This window comes from Apaloderma vittatum, unplaced genomic scaffold (genome assembly GCF_000703405.1).
Source record: "Apaloderma vittatum isolate BGI_N311 unplaced genomic scaffold, ASM70340v1 scaffold40670, whole genome shotgun sequence".
Taxonomy (NCBI): Eukaryota; Metazoa; Chordata; class Aves; order Trogoniformes; family Trogonidae; genus Apaloderma; species Apaloderma vittatum.
In genome coordinates this window covers 443-1,729 of record NW_009694650.1, presented here as the reverse complement: position 1 = coordinate 1,729, position 1,287 = coordinate 443, and the positions used below count along the sequence as shown (strand labels likewise).

The 1,287-nt window shown below is 48.8% G+C and overlaps 1 protein-coding gene across 1 annotated transcript; it reads left to right on the top strand.

The window, feature by feature from the left end:
* Positions 1-374: 374 nt before the first annotated feature.
* Positions 375-882, top strand: HOXB9 (homeobox B9; the record flags this gene model as incomplete). The annotated part of the gene is made up of 1 exon (XM_009868256.1): positions 375-882. A coding segment is annotated over exon 1 (508 nt), but the record flags the coding sequence as incomplete, so codon positions are not given.
* Positions 883-1,287: the final 405 nt, after the last annotated feature.

Sequence of the window (1,287 nt, the reverse complement as noted above, 5' to 3'; positions counted from 1 at the left end):
CCAAAAAAATAATATTTCAGGAGCAAATCTAGGAAGGAATATTAGCCCCAGCTCTGCCCGTTTGGTGGCTTTTCGAAACTCCTGACGTTTTGCAACATTGCATAAACATAAAACAATCCATCCTTGATATGGAATGCAAGGGCGGATGACAGCGCAGCGCAGCCCCCTCGGCTTCGATTGATTTACGCCGAGACTGACGCTTTATCAGGCACACGAAAAAAGTTTGACCAATCATTTTGCTGGGAGCTCACAACACAGCAGCCCAACTGTACTTTGTTGGCTGGGAAGTTGGAGAAGGGGTAGAGTACAAATCTAGATCTGTCCTATATATTTTTTTTCCCTTCATTGAACCGTGCTTTGTATGATGTCTGAGAATGTCCATTTCTGGGACTCTTAGCAATTATTATGTCGACTCTATTATAAGTCACGAAAGTGAAGACTCGCCTTCAGCTAAATTTTCATCTGGGCAATATACAAGTTCCAGGCAAGCTGGGCACAATGAGCATCTAGAATTCCCCTCCTGTAGTTTCCAGCCAAAACCTCCAGTTTTCAGCGCCTCCTGGACTCCTTTGAATCCACATTCTTCTGGTACCCTTCCTGCCGTCTACCATCCATATATTCAACATCAAAGCGTCCCATCTGATAGCAGGTATCTCCGGAGCTGGCTGGATCCAGTACCCAGAGCAGAGAACCTCCCCGGGCAGGGATCTGTTAAGGCAGAGCCGCTGCTGGGCCGTCCCGGGGATGTCCATAAACAGGGAACACAGGAGTACAATTTAGAAACTTCTGCTGCAAGGGAAGGGATCGTTTCCAATCAAAGGCCCAGCTTCGAGGACAATAAAGTTTGTGAAGGAAGCGAAGACAAAGACAGGACAGATCAAAGTAAGTTATAAAAGTGAGGAAGTAAACAGTATAAAAGCTGGAGGAGGTGCAATAAAAGGGGACAATGCTGCGTAAAGTTAAAAATCAGGGCTTAAAGAAAAGTCTCAGCTTGCTGATGCCAACCTAAGGGGAGAGGTGGCGAGGGGAGGGGGGTGGCATTGTCTCTGCCGGTAAATAAAAATAAAAATAAAAATGAGCGTCTCCTCTGAGCTTAAACAGAGTCCAGAGCGGACAAAAGCTGGAGCGAGTCGTCCTCTTTGCTAGAGAGCGCTGGCTCCGGCAGCAGAGACCACTTTAGTAAGCGGGAGTAAATCTGCGCGGGTGCGGGGAAGGGACAGGGGAGCCGGTAAACGTCGGGGAGAAAGGTGAGGGAACGGGAGCGGCGGGGGGGGGGGGAGGGGGGGG